The sequence below is a fragment of the Heteronotia binoei genome, chromosome 15 (assembly GCF_032191835.1).
Source record: "Heteronotia binoei isolate CCM8104 ecotype False Entrance Well chromosome 15, APGP_CSIRO_Hbin_v1, whole genome shotgun sequence".
Classification (NCBI taxonomy): Eukaryota; Metazoa; Chordata; class Lepidosauria; order Squamata; family Gekkonidae; genus Heteronotia; species Heteronotia binoei.
Window position 1 is genome coordinate 58,926,714 of NC_083237.1, and position 21,099 is coordinate 58,947,812.

Genomic DNA, 21,099 nt, shown 5'->3' on the forward strand with positions numbered 1-21,099 from the left:
CTTCCCCTTCTATTTGCCAAGGTGTGATGGGGCCGGATGCCATGATCTTAGTTTTTCTGATGTTGAGTTCAAGTCTACTTTTGCGCTCTCCTCTTTCACCCTCAACAAGAGGTTCTTTAGGTCCTCCTCACTTTCTGCCATTAGAGTGGTGTCATCTGCATATCTGAGGTTGTTGATGTTTTTCCCGGCAATCTTAATTCCGGCTTGTGCTTCATCCAGGCCAGCATTCCGCATGATGTACTCTGCATATAAATTAAATAACCAGGGTGACAATATACATCCTTGTCGAACTCCTTTTCCTATTCTAAACCAATCAGTTGTTCCATATCCCGTTCTGACAGTTGCTTCTTAACCCTTATACAGGTTTCTCAGGAGACATGTGAGGTGGTCTGGTACTCCCATCTCTTTAAGGACTTGCCACACAAGTTTGTTGTGATCCACACAAACAAAGGCTTTAGCATAGTCAATGAAAAGAAACAGACGTTTTTCTGATACTCCCGTGCTTTCTCCATAATCCAGCGAATGTTGGCAATTTGATCTCTAATTCCTCTACCTCTCCAAAACCCAGCTTGAACTTCTGGTAGCTCCCAATTGACATACTGCTGAAGCCTAGCTTATAGGATCTTTAACATGACCTTGCTGGCATGTGAAATGAGTGAAATGGTGCGATAGCTTGAACATTCCTTGGCATTGCCCTTCTTTGGAATTGGAATGTAAACTGATCTTTTCTGATCCTGTGGCCACTCTTGCATTTTCCAGATTTGTTGACATAATGTGTGCATCACTTTAACAGCATCATCTTTTAGGACTTTGAATAGCTCAACTGGGATACCATCATCTCCGCTCGCTTTGTTGTTAGTAATGCTTTCTAAGGCCCATTTGACTTCACACTCCAGAATGTCTGGCTCAAGGACAGAGATTTCACTGTCATGGTTGTCAAGGACATTGAGATCCTTCTTGTATAATTCTTCTGTGTATTCTTGCCACCTCTTCCTGATCTCTTCTGCCTCTGTTAGGTCCCTACCATTTTTGTCCATTATTATGGCCATCTTTGCACGAAACGTTCCCTTGATTTCTCCAATTTTCTTGAAGAGATCTCTTGTCCTTCCCATTCTATTATTTTCCTCTATTGCTTTGCATTGTTCCTTCAGGAAGGCCTCCTTATCTCTCCTTGCTGTTCTCTGGAAATCTGCATTCAGTTGGGTGAATCTTTCCTTTTCGCCTTTCGCTTTCCTTCTTTCCTGAGCTATTTGTAAAGCCTCATCAGACAGCCACTTTGCTTTCTTGCATTTCTTTTCTTTGGGATGGTGCTGATTGCTGCCTTCTGTACAATGTCACGAACCTCCGTCCATAGTTCTTCAGGCACTCTGTGTATCAACTCTAGTTCCTTAAACCTATTCTTCACCTCCACTGTATATTCATAAGGGATGTGATCAAGGTCAAACCTGAATGGCCTAATGGCTTCTCCAGTATTCTTCAGTTTAAGCCTGAATTTTGCAATGAGTAAAACATGATCTGAGCCGCAGTCAGCTCCAGGTCATAGTATAATACAATTTTAAAAACCAGTAAAATAGTTTTTAAAAAACTCCCATAAAACATTTTTAAAACATTTTGTGGTGCTATAGAATTTTTGGTATGGTGGGATCTTTCTTGCTGTTAATGATCATATGATGTTTGCAACTTCTCAGCGATGCGAGGTGGCAGTTCTTCCCAGTAGGTGTTGAAGGCCTGCCGGAACATTTCAGCTTTATAGGCCCTGAGGAATTGAGAAAGGTCCCTCAGGGCCCTTATTTATTTATTTTATGATTTATATCCCGCCCTTCCCACCAAGTGGCTCAGGGCAGCTTACAGCATAAAATCCCACATAAATTAAGTTTAGGTATTTAATACAGTTAAAATATTTAAAACATTTAACATTAAAACATTAAGAGCAACAGAAGTCTAATAGAACCACACTTAGTTTCTTGTGCCGGTTAGTTATAAGCCAGCCGGAAGAGGGTTGTCTTACAGGCCCTGCGGAACTGAGCAAGGTCCTGCAGGGCCCTCACCTCTTCCGGCAGCTGGTTCCACCAGGAAGGGGCCATAACAGAGAAGGCCCTGTCCCTGGTAGATTTCAAGCGGGCTTCTTTTGGCCCGGGGATAACGAGGAGGTTTTGAGTTCCCGATCTCAGTACTCTCTGGGGAACATGTGGGGAGAGACGGTCCTTCAGGTAGGTGCTCCGGGAGGGCATTCCACATTTCTGGAGCTGCTACCGAGAAAGCCCTAGCCTGTGTGGAACAGAGCCTGGCTTCCTTTGGTCTGGGGATGCACAACAGGTTTTGTGTCTCTGAACACAGTGCTCTCTGGGGAACATGAGGAGAAAGGTGGTCCCATAGATAGGCAGGCCCCCGACCATAAATGGCTTTAAAGGTCAAAACCAACACCTTGAAACGGACTTGGAACACAATAGGCAGCCAGTGCAGTTCTTTCAGCCGAATGTGCTCCCATCTAGAGAGCCTCATTAACAGCCACACTGCAGTGTTCTGCACTAGCTGTAGTCTCCGAGTCAGGTTCAAGGGTAGCCCCACGTAGAGAGCATTATAGTGATCTATTCTTGAGGTGACCGTGGTACGGATCACCATAGCTAAGTCGCCATGTTCCAGAAAAGGGGCCAACTGCCATATCCGCCAAAGATGGAAGAAGGCGGATTTGGTAGTGGCTGCTACCTGGGCCTCCATTGTCAAAGAGGACTCCGGGAGCACTCCCAAGCTATCACGACATTCCCAAAATACCACAACATTTTCTCTTTCCCCCACCCCTGCATTGGAAAGAGCAAGAGTCCAGGAACACCTTCAAATTTGTGGCAGGAGAAGAGCTTTCCAGAATCATTGTTTGAAGAAGTGAGCATTGACTTGTGAAAGTTCATCCCCTGCCACAAATGTTGTCTGTCTTGAAGGTGCTCCTGGGCAAATTTGGTGTAGTGGTTAAGTGCACGGGCTGTTCTCTGGGAGAACTGGGTTTGATTCCCCACTCCTCCACTTGCAGCTGCTGGAATGGCCTTGGGTCAGTCATAGCTCTCTCGCAGAGTTGTCTTTGAAAGAGCAGCTTCTGGGAGAGCTCTCTCAGCCCCACCTGTCTGTTGTCAGGAAGGAAGGTCAAAGAGATTGTAAACCGCTGAGTCTGATTCAAAGAGAAGGGCGGGGTATAAATCTACAGCCTTCTTCTTCTTTTCTGCTGCTACAGACAGGCTAACCCGGCGACTCATCTATCTCGATTACTCTGCATTAGCAAAGGATAAATTGGCAAAAGATGGAAGGGAAATAACAAGTCTTCTGATGACTGTCTTCTTTTTCCTTTTGACTTTATTTAGCAAGATTTTGCTCCGTAGGACGTAATCCGAATGTTCGTACATTTCAGGCAAACCACGTTGTTGTTTGGGCTGTAGGTCCCCGGATCACAGGCCACTGCAAAGGGAAAGGGCAAACAGACATTATGTCCAAAAGAAAAAAGGGTTCGGCATTGCTGAGGCTGTAAGCACTGAGATGCGGAAGGAAGGGAAGGTGTACAAGAGCAATACAGTGTCTCTGTCCGAAACTTTCCATATAAGACAAAAAAAGTTGCATGGTGTAGGGTTGCCAGTCCCTGGGGGGGGGGGGGGGTGGCTGGGGAACTCCCATTTCAAAATCAATCTCCAGATGACAGAGATCAGTTCCCCTGGAGAAAATGGCTGCTTTGGAGGGTGGACTCCCTGTTGGGGTTGTTCCCCTCCCTAAAGCCTGCCCTCTCCGGGCTCTACCCCCAAATCTCCAGGTATTTCCCCACCCAGAATGGGAAACCATATGGGACAAGAATTTGTCTCATCCCCTTATGAAACCATCTGAGTAACAGGCCATCGCCATGCAGGGGCTGAACTGCCCGTTTTTGCTGGGCCCGTAACCTGGAAGGAGAGCTGCGTCTCTACGCAGTGAAATTCTACAGTCCGGTTGCTTGAGGAATAAGTTCACACTTAGGCTTGTTACTTAGAAAAGGAATGGAAGCTCTTTATTGTAAGAGAACTCCACAGTAGCTTTCCAATTCTGCCTTTTGCTGATTGGCTTATGGCCCCCCCTCCCCCTGCAAGTGGGCTGAGACAGCCCAGTGGCAGAAGGTCATCTCCTGGCTCAACCAAGGCTTGCATGATGAGGGGGAGGCAGTGACAGCAACACCCAACCCTGTGCATAGCCAGGCAGCCTCTATCCTTTCCTTCTTTGGAAGTAGAAGAAAAAGAACACGACGACTGCGGATTCATACTCTGCCCTTCTCTCTGAATCAGAGACTCAGAGCGGCTTACAATCTTCTATATCTTTTCACGCACAACAGACAACCTGTGAGGTGGGTGGGGCTGAGAGAACTCTCACAGAAGCAGGTGTTTCAAGGACAACTCCTGCCAGAGCTATGGCTGATCTGAGGCCATTCCAGCAGGTGCAAGTGGAGGAGGGGGGAATCAAACCTGGTTCTCCCAGAGGAGAGTCTGCACACTTAACCACTACACCAAACTGGCTCTCTATTAGAGCTATGGCTGAGCCAAAGCCATTCCAGCAGGTGCAAGGGGAGGAGTGGGGATTCAAACCTGGTTCCCCCAGAGAAGAGTCCGCACACTTAACCACTACACCAAACTGGCTCTCTATTAGAGCTATGGGGCAACATGTGTGCTTTGAGAGGCTAGTAGCCTGGCTCTGAGTGCCTCAGAGTACACCCGTCGCTGTGCTGCTGCACCGCCCCTGGTGCCACTTTCCCACCACCCCACCTGCAAGTAGGCGGTGAGGCAGAGGAGGGCATCGGAGAGGCAGGTGGCAAGGGCAAGCGCGGCAGCAGTAGGGAAAGGGCACTGGGGACAGCAGGGTGTGCATGGGGAGGGGGTGCCCACCAGCCACCCCTAAAGCCAAGTAGCACCAGCCACCCCTAAGGCCAAGTATTAGGACACACTGACCCTGGGACCAGCTGTGTTGTCTCAGCCTAACCTACCTCATAGGGTTGTGGTGAGGAAAAGGTGGGAGGAGGAACCCTGCCCTGAGGTCATCAGAGACCGAGAAGGATCAAAACGAAAACGAACAAAAATACCGCAGCAATTGGTGCAGTCGTTGTGGGTGACATCGTTCTTCCCAAATCCTGGGCGACAGCTATCGAGGCGAGTGATTTGGAAACTGTGGTCTATGTAATGAATCACAGGAGTGTTCTGGAACTCGTGTTTCAAGACGTACGATTGCTTGAGGAAAAATTCTTCAATGAGCCATCGGGCCTAAAAGGTACAAAAAGATCAAGATCCCTTACATGAAGTCCGTCAATTGGTCCCTCTTGCTCGGTGGGTGTAGGAACTGCCAATAAGTCATAGCTGACTTGTGACAACCCCATTGGCTTTTCAAGGCAAGAGATGTTCCGAGGTGGTTTGCCATTGCCTGCCTCCGTGTCCCGGCCTTGGTATTCCTTGGAGGTTTCCTATCCATATACTAGTTAGGCCAACCCTACTTAGCTTCTGAGATCTGACAAGATTAGGCTATCTGGGGCTATCTGGGCTAGGGTTAATCTGGATTATTTAATTATTACATGGCAGTGTGTGTAGTATAGCCTGGAGATCCTAAGATTGCTTGGCAGCCAGACGTTCAAGCTCTTTTAGCATTATGCACCACTAGGTGGCGAGCTCAACTTGTTTTTTTTCAAGGCAAGAAACGTTTCAGAGGTGGCTTTGCCACTGCCTGCCTCTGTGTCACACTCCTGGTATTCCTCGGGGGTCTCCCATCCAAATCCGACCCTGCTTAGCTTTTGAGAATTGATGAGATTGGGCTTGCCTGGGCTATCAAGGCCAGGACAAGATTCCTTATATGAAGTCAGTCCATTGGTCTGTTTAGCTTAGTGCTGCCTCTCCTGATTGGCTGCTGCTCTGCAGGGTCTCACACGAGAAGGGGTCTTTCCCAGCCCTCCGACCTGAGAACCTTGGAACTGGAGATGCCAAAGATTGGACCCCCACCTCCACAGCTGGCTGCATCCAAAGGGTGTGCAGAACCATGGCCCCCCCTCCTTTAGTGAACATATGGACAAATATGAAAAGAGAAAATAAACATTTTATGATATATCTATTGGTGGTGCATGTGCAGAGTGCAAAACGGACTATATACAATACAACTAGTGCGGTGAATAACATTAAACTGAGTGACAAAGTGCTACGCCAGGAACCAACTCTCGACAGAGAGAGATACTGTCTGGCACAGTAGTCCTTATATATACAGCACAGCCAATCACGGCAGTCCATACAGTTGCTGACTTCAGCAGGTGTTTTCCCCTGGATACAGTCCAGCCAGAACCGGCTCACTCCCAAGGTTGATCTGACCTGACCTGTCAGATACTGTCACTTTAGATCCACCTGCAGCTTCGTGCTTCTGTCATGCTGTGGACGGAGGACTCAATACACTGACAATATCAGGGGTGGCCAAACCGGAGCTCAGGAGTCACATGTGGCTCTTTCACACATTTCGTGTGGTTCTCAAAGCCCCCACTGTCCCAACAGCCAGCTTGGCAAAGGCATTTCTCTCTTTAAATAACTTTGTCAAGCCAGCTGGTGGCCTGGAGAATGCATTTTAAGGCAAAGTTGCTACACCCTCACACACACACACACACACACACACACACACACACACACACACACACTGATAACCAGGGGGTGGGGAACCTGCCCAGCCCCTGTGACAGATTAAACTCTGTGGAGGCCCCTAAGCACTTAAAATCTTGGGGGGGGCCCTGCAAATTATCTCAGAGTTGGAGCCCCCGCCCTGCCGCCCCTGACCCCTGCTGCAGCCACCTCCCAAAAGCCCCTTTGATGAAGCTGCGGGGGAGAGGCAGAGAGAGGCAAACTTGGCGATGACACCATTAGCAGCCGTACCAGGCAAGTCAGGCAAAGAGCGGCTCAGTTGCTGGCTGGGCATGAAGGCTGGGAGGGCTGCAAGCAAGGGGGAAATTGGGGGGAAAGCCGGCATGGTGCCCCTAAAAGCATGGGGGCCCATAGGCCAGTGCCTACTTGGCCGAATTGTTAATCCGGCCCAGCCCTAACAAGTCTGCAAAGTACGTATCCCTCCATCTTTCAGGGCAAGAAACTTATGTGCTGCTTAAGCCACCTGTTCCTTGTACAGAAGAAAAAGAAGACAAAGAAGAAGAAGAAGGAGAAGAAAAGGAAGAGGAGGGAGGAGAAGAAGATTAGATTTATACCCCTACCCTTCACTCAAAGTCTCAGAGCGGCTTGCAGTTTCTTTTACCTTCCTCCCCCACAACAGACACCCTGTGAGGTAGGTAGGGCTAAGAGAGCTCTTACAGCAGCTGCCCTTTCAAGGATAACCCCTACCAGAGCTATGGCTGATCCAAGGCCGTTCCAGCAGCTGCAAGTGGAGGAGTGGGGAGTCAAACCCGGTTTTCCCAGCTAAGAGTCCGCGCACTTAACCACTACACCAAACCGGCTCTCTTAAAAGCCAACAGAGTGTCAGATGTGGGTTTGCTCATCTTTGTGGTCCTGAGGTATAGTACAGGTGAAAACTGGGACATTTGTATGTGGCCTTAGTTCTCACACCTAAGGATCACTGCTGAAGCTCCTCGCCCAGTCACCCATGGCTGAAGATTCTCTTCTGCCCGTGGCAATCGTGCATTTTGCAAAAGCCTATCTTTAGAGTTCTGGGAATGGTTGTTCTTTTGCTATCGTACTGGAAACCCATAATTGGCATGCAGTGCGTTACCAATCACTCAAAATACACCTCAAGAGCTGCAGGCTGCGTTCCTCGTTGCTCCTTAGTGCTCACGTCCACAGATCTATTGTTGAAATGATACATTTCAGGGCTTTTTTTGTAGCAGGAACTCCATTACTCTATTGGGCCACACACCCCTGATGCCAATCTTCCTGGAGCTTACAGTAGGCCCTGCAAGCTCTTGGAGGATTGGCTACATCAGGGGGAGTGGCCCAATAGGCAAAGTAGTTCCTGCTACAAAAAAAGCCCTGATTTGCTACACAGAGTTTTAATTTCTGGAGACCCTGAGGTTACCTGTGCTGGGTTTGGCAACACCTGGAGATTTGAGGGCGGAGCCTGGGGAGGGCATAGTTTAGGTAAAGGAGGGACCTCTATAGGGTACAATGCCATGCATTCCACCTTCCAAAACAGCTGTTTCCTCTAGGAGAAGTGGAATAGATGTGTTAAGTTAATGAATAAATAAGTCATATGTGAAGGAAGAAGAAGACGAAGACGACAACTGCGGATTTATATCCCTCCCTCCACTCCGAATCTCAGAGCGGCTCACAATCTCCTTTCCCTTCCTCCCCCACAACAGACACCCTGTGAGGTGGGTAGAGCTGAAAGGGCTCTCACAGCAGCTGCCCTTTCAAGGACAACTCCTGTGATAACTATGGCTAACCCAAGGCCATTCCAGCAGCTGCAAGTGGAGGAGTGGGGAAGAAGAAGAAGAATTGAAGATTTATACCCCTCCCTTCTCTCTGAATGAGAGACTCAGAGCAGTTAATAATCTCCTATATTTTCTCCCCCCACAACAGAAACCCTGTGAGGTGGGTGGGGCTGTGAGGACTCTCACAGCAGCTGCCCTTTCAAGGACAACTCCTGCGATAACTATGGCTAACCCAAGGCCATTCCAGCAGCTGCAAGTGGAGGACTGGGGAAGAAGGAGGAGGAAGAGGAGGAGGAGAAGAAGAAGAAGTAATAGTAGTAGTGGAAGTGGAGGAGGAGATTGGATTTATACCATGCCCTTCACTCAGAGTGTCAGAGTGGTTTACAATCTCCTTCCCTTCCTCTCCTCACAACAGACACCTCGTGAGGTAGGTGGAGCTGAGAGAGCTCCGAGAGAACTGTTCCTGAGAGAACAGCTCTGCGAAAACTGTGACAGGCCTGAGGTCACCCAGATGGCTACATGTAAAGGAGTGGGAAACCAAACCCATTTCTCTAGATTAAAGTCCACCCCTCTTAACCACTGCACCAAACTGGCTAGGTATTCTGGAGTAATTCTGGAAGATCTTCAGTCCCCACCCTTTGAGGGAGTTGGGTTTGGCAACATTAGAAGGAGTCAAACCTTGAAGAATTTCAGTGCTAGCCACTCAGTGACAAGGGGTTTTTACATGTCATCCTTAAGCAGCCAAAAATAGGCACCATGATTTAACAGGGGACCAAAGTTCTATGGGTCATCTCTAGAAACAGGGACTATTGGAATGGCTGTGACATGGCAGGTGAATCCTTCACACACACACCATTTTTGTGTTGTACCACAAAAGGTACAACATCCCAGTTGCATCCAGTCCCTTCAGGACTACAGGTGGCTCTCTGCTAGGACTGCCAACTGTCAAGATCCCTTGCCGTTTTCACGTTTTACCATCTTGCTGTTCTGTACTGAAACATCTGCTATGCTACTGGAAAACAAAAGTATTTAGGCCTTCTACCACTCTCTGTCCCTCAAGGTCAGCACTATCTGTTGGAGTGTTTTGCTACGGAATACTGTGACGTGAGAATGTCTGCCTTGTAACAATTCACTGTTTTGAACTTATCTCACGCCAGAAAATTAGGCGTGCATGTAACGGCTAACTGCTTCTCTATATGTTTACTCACCTGCATCCCGCCTTAATTTCGCCACTGGCTTTGCCAGTGGTACTATCCTGTCTTACAATAATAAACGCTAATCCTGTTCAAATGGAGAGCCGTTATTATTGAAGATAGTCATAGACCTGACACCAACTCCAGCTTGGACATTCCTGGAGATTTGCAGGCAGTGTCTGAAGAAGGCAGCGTCTGAAAAGGGGAAGGAGTTCAATGACAGTGTGATGCCATGAAGTTCCCCCTTCCACACTGCCATTTCATCCAGGAGGCCCAAATCTCTGTTGTCCGGAAATGCACTGTAATACCAGGAGAACTCCAGGCCACACCTGGAAGTTGGCAGCCCTGCTAAGCCTCTCTGTCTGGCCCTGCCTCCCACTTCCTTTTCCTGTTTGGTAGATTTCCACAGCTGCCTGGGCTCCTATCGCAACTCCCTTTCTTCCTTCTAACTTTACATGTTGTGAAAGCACTCCCAGCATTGTATAGAAACACGGTGAGGGTTTGTCCACGCAAAATATCAACACGGCAAGACAGGATGAATAGGACCGTTGATTGTGCAGAAGCATTTGAGCTTAGGGTTGCCAAGTCCCCCATGTTCTCTGATGGGGGACTTTTTCGCAAGTGACGTCATTGCACCAGTGACGTTGCACACTGGCCGCTCTAGGCGTTTCCGGGAAAACTCTATGGTTTTCCTGGACGCTCTAGCAATACTGTACCATAGAGTTTTCCCCCTCCCAAATTGCTAGAGCGTCTGGGGAAACTATAGAGTTTTCCTGGAAATGCCTAGAGCGGCCGGCGGGTGATGTCACCGGCACAATGACGTCACCCACAAGTGATGTCATCATGCTGCCGATGTCAGGGGAGGTTCCCTCCACTGGCCCAATGTGGGCTGGCGGGTTGGGAAACTCCAGGGTAGGAGAACCCCCACCTGGTCAGGGCTGTGGCAGCCCAATTTGAGCTGGGAGACAGGACGGAAAATATTGGATATTAAGAATCAATATAGCGGCCCCGTGGTGCAGAGAGGTAAAGCAGCAGTACTGCAGTACTGTGGTCTGAACTCTCTGCTCATGACCTGCGTTCGATTCCGGCGGAAGCTGGATTCAGGTAGCCAGCTCAAGGTTGACAGCCTTCCATCCTTCTGAAGATGGTAAAATGAGTACCCAGCTTGGTGGGGGGAAAATGTAAAAGACTGGGGAAGGCAATGGCAAACCACCCCGTAAAAAGTCTGCTGTGAAAACGTTGTGAAAGCAACATCACCCCAGAGTTGGAAATGACTGGTGTTTGCACAGAGGACCTTTCCTTCCTTTCCTAAGAATCAATGTTCCCTGTGAGCTGCAGAGTCTTGTGAGCAAAAATTCTACTTTGGGAGCTACTGGTATTAAAGTTTTGAGCCAGTGGCATTCAAGTTGTGAGCGACTGTATCAATCAGCGTGCTCTGGGGTCATCCTTCCTGAGCTAAGACAAAAATGTGTGAGTTGGAAGCTAAAAAATCGGTGAGCTAGCTCACGGTAATTCCGCTTAGAGGGAACACTGTTGAGAATGTATCTTCTCCACTTCACCCGGCACACCCCACCATTGACACAGCATTTTGGAGTGTGAAAAAGGTACACGTTGGAGCAAGGCAGAACTCTGACCTCTTGGACGTGGCTGTTGGTCACATCTTCGCAGTCGGCCGCGACCTTTTGGCAAGCGTCTTCCCAGCCAGGGGCAAAAGGATTGACTAGAAGAGGCAAGGAAAGGCAAGCGTTTGCGCAGACGGACATTCACTTTCCTGGGGATGATGCGCCAATTCCGAAAGAAGGGCAAAGGAGTCAGCTCTGCATTCAAACCTCTGTCCTAAACTTCGTTTACTCTCTGCCCAGCCCCGATGATTAGAGAGAGCCAGTTTGGTGTAGTGGTGAAGTGTGTGGACTCTTGTCTGGGAGAACCGGGTTTGATTCCCCACTGTTCCACTTGCAGCTGCTGGAATGGCCTTGGGTTAGCCATAGCTATGGCAGGAGTTGTCCTTGAAAGGGCAGCTGCTGTGAGAGCTCTCTCAGCCCCGCCCACCTCACAGAGTGTCTGTTGTGGTGGGAGAAGATATAGGAGATTGTAAGTCGCTCTGAGTCTCTGATCCAGAGAGAAGGGCGGGGTATAAATCTGCAATTCTTCTTCTTCTTCTTCTTACTCCCAGGAAAGCGGGAAGCCTCCCAGCTGTGCTGTCTCTGGCTTTCAAAAGTGTACTGTTGAGCCAGGAAATGCATAGCTAATGTTGCAGCTCCATCTTTGGGCCAGCAAGGGGAAAAAATATCTAAGTTCCAATTGAGAGGAGGGAAGCAGCTGGCTCCTATTGAACTACACCTGCACAATGTGAGAAGGCATTTTCGCCAGTGCCCTAGAGCAGTGACTTTCAAAATCAAACATTTCTGAGAAGAAGACTGCAGATTTATACCCCGCCCTTTTCTCTGAATCAGAATCTCAGAGTGGCTCACTATCTCCTTTATCTCCTTCCCCCACAACAGATACCCTGTGAGGTAGGTGGGGCTGAGAGAGCTCTCCCAGAAGCTGCCCTTTAAAGGACAACTCCTGCAATAGCTATGGCTGACCCAAGACCATTCCAGCAGGTGCAGGTGGAGGAGTGGGGAATCAAACCCGGTTCTCCAAGATAAGAGTCCACGCACTTAACCACTACACCAAACAGAGTACACTTCCTATGCTGAAAAGAAACCCCTCTGCGCTGTTTAGGATCCTGGAGCAGATTCTCTGGGGCAGACTAAGGGTGAGATCCCACAAGAGATTTCACCCAACCTAGCCACGCCTTCCCTCCGGATTTAATGTGTGTAATCACACGCACACATCTTCTCCTCCAAGTCCTGCGGCTTGTACTTATATGAACATATGAAGCTGCCTTCTACTGAATCAGACCCTGGGTCCATCAAAGTCAGTATTGTCTTCTCAGACTGGCAGCGGCTCTCCAGGGTCTCAAGCTAAGGTTTTTCACGACCTATTTGCCTGGACCCTTTTTAGTTGGAGATGCCAGGGATTGAACCTGGGACCTTCTGCTTCCCAAGCATATGCTCTACCACTGAGCCACCGTCCCCTCCCCGAATAGACGATGACATTGGATTTATATTCTGCCCTCCACTCAGAGCAGCTCACTATCTCCTTTATCTTCCTCCGGGACAACAGACCACCCTGTGGGGTGAGTGGGACTGAGAGAGCTCTCCCAGCAGCTGCCCTTTCAAGGACACCCTCTGCCAGAGTTAAGGCTGACCCGAGGCCATTCCAGCAGGTGCAAGTGGAGGAGTGGGGAATCAAACCCGGTTCCCCCAGATAAGAGTCTGCACACTTAACCACTACACCAAACTGGCTCTGGATACTTACCGTGTCTTAGGATGGTCTGGGACCAGATTAAATAGCTATCAGGAATTTCCCAGTAGCAAATCTCTAAAATGCACATAGGGCCCATTTCCTGACTGTCTGAATGGCCAGAGCACACAAAGTGCCGGCCTTAGGGCACATGGTGCCCCAGGCAGGCTCCCTTCCCGCTGCCCCCCCTGCTGCCGTTGCCTTCCTCCTTCTGCAGCACCCCCCTCCCTCCCTCAGAGAAGCGTGACGAGGCTGGGCCCTACCAGCTTTGCGGAAGCCGGCCTCTCTGCGTTCTTTGAAGAGTCTGCTGGAGGAGGCTTCTCCCCCCCTCTTTTCCAGAACCGGAATTGAGGGGGGGGAGCAAAGTTTCCTCCAGTGGTCTCTTTGAAAAATCGCGCAGATGCCAGCTGTCTCAAAGCCGGTAGGGCCCAGCCTCACAGTGAGCTTCTTTTTTGGGGGGGGCAGAGTGCGGCAGAAGGGAAGGGAGGGGGCTGGCAATGGCGGCAGCAGTAGCAGCAGCGAGGGAAGGGAGGCAAATTTAGGCGGTTGTCTTGGGTACCGGGAGGGGGGGAGCCCAATTCGGGGGGGGGGGGCCTTCCCAGCGCCCTAGGCAATTGCCTAGTTTGCCTAGTGGGCGAGCCGGCCCTGGGTACACGATGCAAACACCCTGGACATGCAGGAGTGAAGGAAGCACTAAAACGCGCCACACTCTTTGTAGGCTTCTAAGGAAGCCTCCAAAGAACACAGTGCCCGAGCTGTGGGAAAGTGGCAAGGGGAGTAAGAGGGTTCCTGGTGGTGCCCCCAGGTGGGGTGGTGCCCTAGGCAGCCACCTACCCTGCCGACTCCCACACGCCAGCCCTGCATGGGAGAGATACAAAGAAAGCACCTTTAAGACCGACAAGTGCTAATTTTTAAGCATGTTACATTTTAAGGTGGTCTTTTTTTTTGTCACGTTTGTCTGTGTCCTTTAAAAATTTTATATCTCTGCTACCTAATCTCAAATAGGTACACACATGGCCCAACCCGACACGGTCCGTCCCAAAGTCTCCTTGATGTCAGATCTGGCCCTCCTAACAAATGAGTTTGACATCCCTGAACAGTGTAACATGCAGTTGCCGAAAGCGCAGAGGCGTCACTCACGAAGTTTTTCTCCCTTTGCCCTGGAGCGCCGTGCGTATACCTCGCTTTATCTCAGAACGATCGCTGCTTCCTCCCCACCCCCCCTGCAAAAATCCATCCTGCTACCTTGAAACGTGACAAAGAGCTCATCCTCCAGCAGATGTTTGGGTCTCTTGATGGCGTGACATTTGTAGGATGAATCGATGATGTGGCTGGTCAGGTGGGAAATCAGGTTGTTCAGGACCTTTTGCAGGTCTTTGAAGAATTCGGCGTTGCCTGCGAAACCGCAGTCCTTGGTGGTGAAGTGAACAGAGACTTGATAGGCGTAATCGGGTTCCCGATACGCTTTTCAAAACAAAAAGGAAAGGAAAGGAAAGCATAGGTGTAGCTGGACCCGCCGTGCAATTGGTTTCTGTGGATGATATTAATCTCTAAAGCTCCTACAGCAAAGTAAATGATTAAAGGGCTGGAACACTTTCCCTATGAAGAAAGGTTGAAACGCTCGGGGCTCTTTAGCTTGGAGAAACGTCGACTGCGGGGTGGCATGAGAGAGGTTGACAAGATAATGCATGGGATGGAGAAAGTAGAGAAAGAGGTACTTTTCTCCCTTTCTCACAATACAAGAACTCGTGGGCATTCGATGAAATTGCTGAGCACACAGGTTAAAACGGATAAAAGGAGGTACTTCTTCACCCAAAGGGTGATTAACGTGTGGAATTCACTGCCACAGGAGGTGGTGGCGGCCACAAGCATGGCCACCTTCAAGAGGGGGTTAGATAAAAATATGGAGCAGAGGTCCATATGAACATATGAAGCTGCCTTATACTGAATCAGACCCTTGGTCCATCAACGTCAGTATTGTCTTCTCAGACTGGCAGCGGCTCTCCAGGGTCTCAAGCTGAGGTTTTTCACACCTATATGCCTGGACCCTTTTTTGGAGATGCCAGGGATTGAACCTGGGACCTTCTGCTTCCCAAGCAGCTGATCTACCACTGAGCCACCATCCCTCCCATCAGTGGCTATTAGCCACAGTGTGTATATATATAAATTTTTTTTGGCCACTGTGTGACACAGTGTTGGATTGGATGGGCCACTGGCCTGATCCAACATGGCTTCTCTTACGTTCTTAGGATTTAATGCAGGATTTTAAAATTAGAGCTAGGCTGATAACAGACGTGCAATTCGGGGCGACCGGGAGGCGACCAAAAGCAGGACGGCTCAAAAAGAGCCTCCACAAGGTCCCCGGCAAGGCGGCCCCATCCTGTCCGTGAGGTAGCCGGGCGCCTTCACATGGGGAAGTGCCTCAGAAGTCGCTGCTCTGGTTTTTTAATGGGTTGAGTGCTCATGAGCACAAGTGCTCTGAGTGGCCCGTAAAGAAAAAAAAAAGTCGGAAATGGCTTGGGGCAGCTTGGTGCTTCCACAGTGTCAAGTCGCCTCGTGTGTGCCCCTCTCCTTCCAGACGTCGAGGAGGCGACTGGTGGCCGGCCCAAACATTTGCTACTGCTTCTGAAGTGGTAGCTTTTCGAGTGAATCAGCCTGGAGGATAGCCTCCAAATAGCGTGGATGTTGGGCGGCAGAGATTGCTGTCGGGAGGGTTTTTTGGGGTCTATTTCAGAGGCGTCTTTGAGTCGACCCAAAGTGCCGGTCTGTTATCAGCCCTAGTGTTAAAGCAGGAGCTCACAGGAGCGGAGCTCTGGAAGCTCTAAATTTTATCACGCACGTTTTTTCTTATCCTCCCTCCCCAAAAATACTTGCTTCTGCACTCCATTGTTCAACCCCCCTGTGAGAATTTTGCTGAACTCTAAGATTTAACAAACTTTCTAATATTTCCCCCCACAAACAATGGGAAAATAGCTAAAACATACAAAAACAGGCAGATGGGAAATCTTCCTCATGCCGCTGTGCTCACAGAGGAGAAAGTAATTTAAAAAGTATGATTGGAGTAAAGTTTTATTTTTACAATTCTAATACAAAAAGCATCTCAAGGTAGATCCTGAGCTGATATACCTTCGTACACCTTCTGGTGATGTCAGGGGGTGTGTGGCATTTGCAAATGAGTCGGGCTAATGAGCTCCGGCACCTCTTTTTCTACAAAAAGCCAGTTTGGTGTAGTGGTTAAGTGCTCAGACTCTTATCTGGGAGAACCGGGTTTGATTCCCCACTCCTCCACTTGCACCTGCTGGAATGGCCTTGGGTCAGCCATGGCTCTCGTGGGAGTTGTCCTTGAAAGGGCAGCTGCTGTGAGAGCCTTCTCCAGCCCCACCCACCTCACAGGGTGTCTGTTGTGGGGGAGGAAGGTGAAGGAGATTGTGAGCCGCTATGAGACTCTTCGGAGTGGAGGGCGGGATATAAATCCAATATCTTCATCTACCTCACAGGGTGTCTGTTGTGGGGGAGGAAGGTAAAGGAGATTGTGAGCCGCTCTGAGACTCTTCGGAGTGGAGGGTGGGATATAAATCCAATATCTTCATCTACCTCACAGGGTGTCTGTTGTGGGGGAGGAAGGTAAAGGAGATTGTGAGCCGCTCTGAGACTCTTCGGAATGAAGGGCGGGATATAAATCCAATATCTTCATCTACCTCACAGGGTGTCTGTTGTGGGGGGGGGGGGTAGGAAGGTAAAGGGGGTTGTGAGCTGCTCTGAGACTCTTCAGAGTGGAGGGCGGGATATAAATCCAATATCTTCATCTACCTCACAGGGTGTCTGTTGTGAGGGAGGAAGGTAAAGGAGATTGTGAGCTGCTCTGAGACTCTTCGGAGTGGAGGGCGGGATATAAATCCAATATCTTCTTCATCTTCTTCTTCAAAATGACCCCTGGGTTAAAGCATCAGTCTGTGTTTTGGGGGACATGGGTTGGAATCCCTCCTCTGCCGTGGAAGCTTGCTGGGTGACCTTGGGCCAATCGCACAAAGTCTTAGCCTAACCTCTCTTGGAGAAAAGGTTGGCAGCATTGGGGTGAGAAATATCTGGAGATTTTGGAGGTACAGCTGGGAGAGGGCAGGTTTTGGGGAGAAGAAAGACCTCAGCACAGTATAATACCATCGAGTCAACCCTCCAAAGCAGCCATTCTCTCCAGGGCAAACTGAGCTTGGTAGCCTGGGGAGCAGTTGTAATCTCAGGAGATCCCCCGCCACCACACGGAGGTTGGAAGGAGAGCTACAGTTCCATGTGCAATCCTCCTCTTATCCAAATGTCTTTTCTTAAGGGTTAAATAAAAAAAATACTTTCTCCAAAAAGATTGAAAATCCAACGGTAGCAAAAATATATAGAAACGTCCAGATTTGCACAATGTATGCAGAGGATACTTCAACACAATTTCAAAGCACCAACATCAGCTTTCAGGCATAACTGGTCTGTGTTCCTGTTTCACGTTACTGGTTTATCCAAGCTACAGTTTTGTTCTTACCACTATTATGCTTTTCACACACGTATAAGTGTGAGCTTGGCCACCCTAGCCCAGGGCTCTCTAAAACCTTGAACTGGCCGGGACTGGCTCTTCGATTTGAGAGAAAGGAATGGGCATCAGGAAATGGGTTGGCCAAAATCATGTTGGCGATCCCCGGCCTAGAGCATGCTGGGAAGGGAAAGAGACAGGGTGAGGCCAGGATACGCTTCTCTTACCATAAACCATAAATTTGTATGCCTGGAATCTTTCTTCTTCCACTTGCATGTCCCCTTGGACAACTCTGTAAGAAAGCGTGCAAGTATAAGATCCTGACAAGCCCTCGTTAAAATTGAGCAGCATCAACTTCCCAGTTTCTGTGAGATTCATGTAGCTTTGTCCTGAGGGGGTAAAAAAAGTGAAACCAGGTCAACGGTTGTACTGTGTGGCCTTTGCTGCACCCAGCGACAGAAGGACAAAGGATCGAAGTTCAGGTTCAAAATAAAAAGGGACTTGCAGCTTTGCCCTAGGAAACTGCTAGTGGAAACTGAGAATGCATGTTCCAAGCAGAGAGAAAAAGAATTCAGCCTGCTTTCTGTTCAGTAAAAAGAAGAGGAGGAGGAGGAGACGTAGTAGTAGTAGTAGTAGTAGTAGTAGTAGTAGTAGTAGTAGTAGTAGTAGAAGAGGAGGGGGGGAGGAGGTGATTGGATTTATACCCCGCCCTTCCAGAGGAGTCTCAGAACAGCTTACAATCTCCTTTCTTTTCCTCTCCCCACAACAGTGAGGTGGGTGGGGCTGAGGGAGCTCTCCCAGAAGCTGCCCTTTCAAGGACAACTCCTGCGAGAGCTATGGCTAACCCAAGGCCATTCCAGCAGGTGCGTGTGGAGGAGTGGGGAATCAAACCCGGTTCTCCCGGATAAGAGTCTGCCCACTTAACCACTACACCAAACTGGCTCCAAGAATGCTAAGGGCTCAATGATATGTTACAATTCTCCTGAAGTTACTCTAGACAATGGGCTTTCCCACATTCATTTTCCTTGCTTGCGTGTTCCTGTTGTTTTGTGGGGTTCTCCTCCCCATCTCCCTGCAGATTTAAACTGCAGGTATTTATGCCATGCACAAACTGATGTAATATCGAATTGACCACTAGAGGGAGCAAAACACACAGAGAACAGAATTCAGGGGACAAAAATTGACCCAGAATCCAATTTAGTTGAATGACTGGTATTTTAAGGAATAACAGGGAAAACCAAAAAGGAAGGCATGACCCAAACATGTGGCATTTGAATGTTTTCCCTTAATGTCAAAGTGACCTTGCCATGCCTTTTGGAGGACTGTCAACTGGAAAAATCTAGAACTGGTTTAGTATATCTGACCAGGATAATGTCCTCTTATGGTAATGAAAGGAAGAATGCCCTCAAAATGCTGTAAATGTAGTAGCAAAGTTTTGGGGTAGGAGGTTAGGGAAATAGGTCTACAGCTACTCTCTCTCTTTCTGCTCATCTTTAGATTCTTCTGCCTCCTTTGAGTGAATGTTAAGCATGCTGCCGTAAAATCTTTTAGCCCAACTACTCCAACGGAATGAGAATTTATCCTCTCAAGTTGAGGAATCTGTAATAAGAAGTTGAAATGAACCTTGTTGCCTGAAATTCTTCATTGATGCATTGCGCCAATAAAAGTAGTTAAATTATATTTGGAAACAAGTCTGGTTGCTTTTATACAGTATTTTGCTTTTTCTTTGCTATGGTTACAAGAGCCCTTATAATTCAAAGTTAGCGTGGAAGCTAACAGGTTAACAAGGATTGTCTCTCATTTATGGCATCCTCTCTGCCCACCCCCTAGTGCCTGGAAGGAGAACAACACTCAGGAAGGCCTTATTCAGGGCTTTTTTTTTTTTTGTAGCAGGAGCTCATCTGCATTTTAGGCCACACGCCCCTCATGCAGCCAATCCTCCAAGAGCTGACAAGGCTGTTAGTACAGGGCCTACTGGAAGCTCCAAGAGAATTGGCTACATCAGGGGTGTGTGGCCTAATATGCAGAGGAGCTCTTGCTACAAAAAAAGCAGGTTAGTGTAGTTAGTGTAGTTAGAACACATAGCAAGAGAATTTAACTGTATAAACAGAGGGTAGTGCGTGACCTTTGACATCCCACATTATACAGAAGAAGAATTGCAGATTTATACCTCGCCCTTCTATAGGAGATTCAGAGCGGCTCACAATCTCCTTTACCTTTCTCTCCCCACAAGAGACACCCTGTGAGGTGGGTGGGGCTGAGAGGGCTCTCACAGCAGCTGCCCTTTCAAGGACAACCTCTGTGATAGCTATGGCTAACCCAAGGCCATTCCAGCAGCTGCAACTGGAGGAGTGGGGAATCAAAGCGGGTTCTCCCAGATAAGAGTCCACACACTTAACCACTACACCAAACTGGCTCTCTTAAGAAATTAAGTTTACCCACACAGCCTGTAACAGTCTTTTGGACTCATTGACTATTTGAAACCCTGCGTGTCAACCCCTTCAGCAGTCTCCCTTATGTTCCATGGCAGCAATCTCCCTTACGTTCCTGTTTCTTTTTTTGGGGGGGGGGGGCAGATTCTGTTCTGTGTGTGTTTTGCTGCCTCTAGTGGTCAATATGATATCACATCAGTTTGTGCGTGGTATAAATCCCTGTAGTTTAAATCTGCAGGGAAATATGCTGGACATAAGCGGTAAAATATCGAATTGACTGCTAGAGGGAGTAAAAACACATGCAGAATAGGGGGAAAACCCCACAAAGCAACAGGAACACACAAGCAAGGAAAATGAGAATGTGGGAAAGCCCATTGTCTAGAGTAACTTCAGAAGAATTGTAACATATCATGGAGTCCTCAGCCTCCTTGGAGCCAGTTTGGTGTAGTGGTTAAGTGCGCAGACTCTTAGTGGTTAAGTATGTGGGCTCTTATCCAGGAGAACAAGGTTTGGTTCCCCACTCCTCCACTTGCACCTGCTGATGTGACCCTGGTTCTTTCAAGGTTCCACCGTCTGCATTGGGATGGTAAGGCTGGGCTGGAGTCGGGGTGAACGTATCCGTGCAGAGAGAAGGTGGGTCTCCAATCACACTTTTGGACAAGGCATTACAGTAATGACCTCTTGTCTTTTTCCATTTCTGATTTGATTCTATTTGAAAAGAAACTCACTTTCTAGATTCTGTCCCTGTGGCCCAATCCACAGGTAGCTGGGGTCTATGACTTCACTTTGCGAGAGAGTCAAGTCCATGCAGACTAGAAAGGGGCTGTGTCTGTGCATTTTCACGTAAACACTGACTGGAAGACAAGAAGATGAAACAGAAATAAGTGGTCGCTACAGGGGTCCAATGGCACAGTGGGCACTGTTAGGGAGAAGGGACCCTAAAGTTCTTCCCAACACATCTATTTCTACATGAAGAGAAATTCTTCTCGTGCAGGAGTAGCCATTCTGGAAACCCCTACCTACTATCTGAGGGCCCAACTCCACATTGTGCTGTTTTCCAGTCCATACCAGTTGGTCTCAAATCAGCCATTCTGAAACCTAGGCAGACACTATGGGCTCTTGTGCATTCTCATTTGCATCCCTTGTCCCTGTTGCTTCAGAGTTCCCCCCCTTTCTGCACCCTCTAGTGGTTGATTCAATATTACATCTTTGTATGTCCAG

The 21,099-nt window shown here is 48.6% G+C and overlaps 1 protein-coding gene across 1 annotated transcript; it reads right to left on the bottom strand.

Moving 5' to 3' along the window:
• Positions 1-3,327: 3,327 nt before the first annotated feature.
• ZPBP2 (zona pellucida binding protein 2) lies at positions 3,328-20,728 on the bottom strand. Its single transcript, XM_060256056.1, has 6 exons — positions 20,607-20,728; positions 17,674-17,835; positions 14,179-14,397; positions 11,220-11,305; positions 5,081-5,258; positions 3,328-3,444 (listed from the first exon to the last, which is right to left on the bottom strand). Exons 1-6 carry the CDS (start codon positions 20,713-20,715, stop codon positions 3,347-3,349), a joined length of 852 nt encoding a protein of 283 aa, XP_060112039.1. The 5' UTR covers positions 20,716-20,728; the 3' UTR covers positions 3,328-3,346.
• Between the last annotated feature and the right edge of the window lie 371 nt (positions 20,729-21,099).

What these genes read in the sequence shown, in the direction of transcription:
- ZPBP2 (XM_060256056.1), bottom strand. Translation starts at nt 20,715, where the DNA reads ATGCACAGACACAGCCCCTTTCTAGTCTGCATGGACTTGACTCTCTCG. An exon ending in ATACAAATTTATGGTTTATG is followed by an intron (nt 14,398 to 17,673) that starts GTAAGAGAAGCG and finishes TGTTTTGAAAAG; the next exon opens with CGTATCGGGAACCCGATTAC. An exon ending in CGACTGCACCAATTGCTGCG is followed by an intron (nt 3,445 to 5,080) that starts GTATTTTTGTTC and finishes TTCCCTTTGCAG; the next exon opens with TGGCCTGTGATCCGGGGACC.